Source organism: Urtica dioica, chromosome 3, assembly GCF_054948205.1.
Source record: "Urtica dioica subsp. dioica isolate 48M chromosome 3, U.dioica_male_clone48M_v1_H2, whole genome shotgun sequence".
Classification (NCBI taxonomy): Eukaryota; Viridiplantae; Streptophyta; class Magnoliopsida; order Rosales; family Urticaceae; genus Urtica; species Urtica dioica.
Genome location: NC_142758.1, coordinates 9,587,491 through 9,592,237, shown reverse-complemented (window position 1 = coordinate 9,592,237; position 4,747 = coordinate 9,587,491). Strand labels below are relative to the sequence as shown.

The 4,747-nt window shown below is 41.2% G+C and overlaps 1 protein-coding gene across 1 annotated transcript; it reads right to left on the bottom strand.

The window, feature by feature from the left end:
• Nucleotides 1-288: 288 nt before the first annotated feature.
• LOC149402359 (Kelch repeat-containing F-box family protein) lies at nucleotides 289-4,538 on the bottom strand. The gene is made up of 2 exons (XM_089609264.1): nucleotides 3,807-4,538; nucleotides 289-1,448 (listed from the first exon to the last, which is right to left on the bottom strand). The coding sequence occupies exons 1-2, from the start codon at nucleotides 4,216-4,218 to the stop codon at nucleotides 544-546; spliced, it is 1,317 nt and encodes a 438-aa protein (XP_089465390.1). The 5' UTR covers nucleotides 4,219-4,538; the 3' UTR covers nucleotides 289-543.
• Nucleotides 4,539-4,747: the final 209 nt, after the last annotated feature.

The window sequence follows — 4,747 nt, the reverse complement described above, 5'->3', positions numbered from 1 at the left end:
ATATAAGAAACTCGCTTAAATATTGATTAAAATAAGTAACTTGTGAATCGTCAATAAATTTTCGTTAATTTTTATTTATGTGTGTAATAAATAAACGAAAATAAACCAAAATAAACAGGCAAGATATTCAGCCGACTTTTTAAATGACTAATAAAAACCACGTCATCAATTGTGACTATGTTTGAAACTTAGCTAAAACGTTGACTAGATTGCAATTTTTACGTTTGGCTTAGCCCATATAATTTTTCTTTAATAATATGAGAAATAATCAACGGCGAACAGACAGACTAATAAAAAGCAATTGAGACTGGCGTACTATATCGTCCATTATTAGTTCATGGTACAACCCCTTCAGTCTATTAGCAAACTAACAACGCTCATCAAGTCTGACAATCTTCTAAGCTATTGAAATACGAGCAGTTTATGAACAAGACTAAGCTACTTTGTACAAGCTCACAACATCATCATCATCACGGAAAAATACATTTGTGTCAAAGCTAATCTTATACTACACACGTCTTGTCTCTCTTATCACCCTTGTTTTTATACTTGAAGCACAAGCTCCATGAGAAAGAGGTCTCCGTCGAAGCCCAGCCCAAACGGCTCCGCCGGCTGGACCAACCCGTCCACCATTCCCCCGAAGACATAGATACGGTGCCCAGACTGGTCCACACAGGCGCGGTGGAAAGACCGAGACACGGGCTCATAGGCCTTGACTTTCAACCCTTTCCATACCGCGGCGGTCAAGTCCAAGAGCCAGAAGTCGTTTTTGCGGCGCCTCGAGGAGTCTTCCCCGCCGTAGATGAGAACGCGGCCATCCAAGAGGCGGGCGGCGGAGTGGCCGACTCGGGGGAGAGAGACTCCTCTGGGAATGTTGTGAAACTCGTACGGTATCTGAACCCACTCGAGCCGGCCCCCGCGGCTGTCCAGCACCCAGATATCATCCAGAACCTCGTACCCGATCCCTCTCCCGCCGAACAGGACCGTCCTCGACCCGCCGACGCACGTCAGCGTGTGCCCTGAGCGAGCCGGCGGGCTCGGGTCCGACGCCACCTCGCACCAGACCCCGCGCCGCGAGTCCTCCGAGAGCTCCAGGAGCCAGGTGTCGCCGAACCGGACGCCGTTCACGCCGATCCCGCCGTGGACGATCATCTTCCCGCCTGCCACGCAGCACGCCCCGTGGGCCCCGCGGTGGGGCGGGGCCGCCGAGGCCGCCACATCCAGGAGCTCCCACGACAGCATGGCGCCGTCCAGCTGGCCGACCCAGGTGTCGTTCAGGCGGTTGCCGTGGTCGTCGATCCCCCCGAAGAGGACGAGGGAGTCGCTCATCACAATGCAGCTGTGTCCGAACCTCCCGCTCGGGATCCCCGACTTTACTTTCCGCCACTTCACCGTCCCTTTACAGTCGCTGCCCACGTGTGCCACCCATGTGTCATCTAGATGGCGTCCTAGCCACATACGGAATGGATCTTAATAAGCAATAGAAAGAACTTCAAGATAGATAAGAGACAAAAAAAATTTATCATCTAGATTCTAAGATTACATTACTCTACGCTAACGAGAAAAAATAAATTAATTCACTCAGTAATCCACCCTAAGACTAATTTATACTACAACAGAACTAGATATCAAACAAAATTACTAATGTACCGCTCCGGGTCTAACAGTGTCCCTCTTCATTCAACTATGTGTTTCTACGCCCTGAATAATTTATTTTGTACTTGTAAATTTTCAGAAGAACTTTGAAACAGTGTCTGATTCAAATTAACATTCATCTAAGTTTAAGTCTTCAGACTTATATACCCAGTCTGCCGGCATCTGCAATCTGATCAGAAAGATTTGAACAAGCTCGAAAATGCGGTGAGAGGATAAAAATTCAGAAGGCAATTCGAGATAAAAATCATGTTTACGAAAGAAAAAAAAAACACATACAAAAATGTGCATAGAAAAGAAATCCTTGATTTACCAAGTCCATTTCCAACTTGCTGGGAATTTACATACATTGATTACTGGACAAGAGTTGATCAAAAGAAAAAAAAAATTTACTCTTGTCTACATGTTACAGTTGTTTTCCGTTTAGATATAGCTGAAAAACATAACCATCAAACCAGATATAACAGAAGTCTTTATTATTCTCGAGATCATTATTTACTACTCCGTGATTTTAAGATAAGAGAAATTTCATTTTCTAGACCTAAAAACCTTCAAAAATATCTTAGGTAGACCTCTTATGTTCATAATATCTGAAACTGGACTTTTGGCTCATTTTTTGACAAAAATACCCTTAAATATAATTAAAACATTTTTTTTCCATCTTTAATCATCGCTATACGTCGCAAACCATCTTTATGTGTCGCAACCCGTCTCTACCCATCGTTATCTAACAGTTTAATCTCAAACTGTCTGTATCCATTTCTACCCATCGCAGGTTCTATCTAAAACTGTCTCAAACTATCTCAAACCGTCGCAACCCTTCTATGAATATTGTCGCAAAAAATAAAAAATCCATCTCTTACCATCGCAAATCGTCGAAAAATTCCGAAGATTTTCTAGACTATTAAACATTAAATCTAACATGAGTCAAAATATCAATCCAACCTAATCTAAATTGAATCGAAATATAAAACAAGAGAACTTACCCATTTTTTTTTAACTTCAATCCACAATTTTAGAGTGAATCCGAAATTTATAGTGAGATGGAAGTGGTAAAAAAATAAATAAATAAATAAAAAGAGTTGAATAAGGTCTTTAAACTTTATTCAATGGTATTTTTTGTCCGAAAAATAGACTAAGTTAAGTTTCAGATAGAATGAAGATAAGAGGTTCAGCTAAGATATTTTGAAGGTTTTTATGTCTAAAACCGCAATTATACATGCATGGCCTATACACAAACATTTAAGAAACTTGCATACTTTGAATGTTTTTGTTTTCATCTTAACGCTGTAAAACGAGGTGGTTGGTTCCAAGCTTCTGAAATTATTGGAAATGGGAACTGAAAACAAGCTCTATAATCGGGTGGTGGGCTAAGAAGCAAGAAGTAGCTAAGAAGAGGAATCCGTTATATTTTCTTGTGTTGTTTGGATTGAGAAAAAATCAACAGAGTTCTTTTTTGAGGAAAGAGTGCGCAACCAAAGTTGAGATCTCATTTTCCAAGGAGAAAAAGAGTGAAAAATGAAAGCCCAAGGAGCGTGTCTCTATTCACAATCTCTACCTTCTTTTCCCTCAAAATTTCCCCGACTTGCAAACACATTTGAGAATTTCTATATTCCATAAAAAAATTCGGGTGCCAAACATATCTTAATGCGATGCTACTAAGCAAACACCTATGCTCATATACCTCGCACTTGAAACTGGGAGGCTATGATTCAGCCAACTTTAGTGTATAAAGATAGAACCAATTTAGAAAGATACTAGGGACCATTTTGCGCCTGAGTACCTAAGACGGAGAAAATATATTTATGAACTTTAGAACCCCCAAAAGAGTAAGCCCACAATCTACTTTCTATACTAATAAGTTGCAAGAGAATCTCAATCTTCACTCTGCAAATCAAAGACAACTGGTTTTATACATAATTTCTGAAATCACTAAGCAAATTACCAGCGCATAAACAAATCAAATAAATAATGTTTTTTTTTTCTTTTTCTTTTTACAGAATCAACAGTATAGATAATAAAATCCAATTATTCAACAAGCTTATCCTTGTTGAGTATCACTATGGATCGACGCGTGGGATCGTTAACAATCCCCTATAAAGGACACGAATAAGACAGTTATATAATTTAGTGAGAGATATTGAGCGACTGACCTCCTTCACAGCCACCACCGAAGAGGACCAAGGAATCGGAAAGAAAGTTGAGAGAGTGAGAGGCTCTGGGATCTGGGCACTCCAGCGAGTCAGAGCAGAGCCTTCGACAGCTCACAGAGTCCGATCGAGAGACCATTTGGAAGAGCCTCATCCACGGAAGGTGGCGATGATTTTCCGACGACTTGAACCACCCAACCGAAGTGGGTCCCCATTCCCTGACGCAAAGGGACTCCCACAGCGCGTCCGAGGAAGCCATGGATCTGAACTTCTTGCAACTCATCGCGAAAGCCACCACCGACTCCGGAGGCAACAGAAGGAGGATCGCGTACACTTGGTCTCGAGGTATGTTCGATATCGGAGATCTTCCATCGCCACACCCTAAGCTCGCACTAGTGGTACTACAATCAGCCATGAGAGATGGATCTTCTGGGATTTATGGTTGACGGGGATTCTTCTGACCCATGAAGCTTGGCATCTGGGCAGAGGAAATTTGCTGCTTCATGTCAAAGATGGTAACTTCATAACTAGCGTTGTTAATATTCCTATTATTTACCAATTACCACTAGACAGAGAAAGAGCAAGTGGGTCAAAAAGCAGACACTGCGTCTGTAATTTTTTTTTTTTTTTTTTGTCGTGTAATGATGAAATTGTGAACTCTTAGATTCAGTCACTCGGACGAAACACTGGGTTTTCTCCATTATTCTTTGTCACGTCACTGTTGAGTTTGGAGACAAAATTCTCAAATTTCATGTTTCTGCTTTGTTTTGGTGAACTCTCGTGCAGTTCACGCGATGAGATTACGCGGTGAGATATATCATATATGTATGTGAAAAATTGGAATGTAAGTTTGACCTTATTGCAAGGTGGATTTCAAATGTAAATATAAGATCAATTTCTTAGACCAACTCTGTCTTATGTTTGATTCTCCACGGACAAAATTA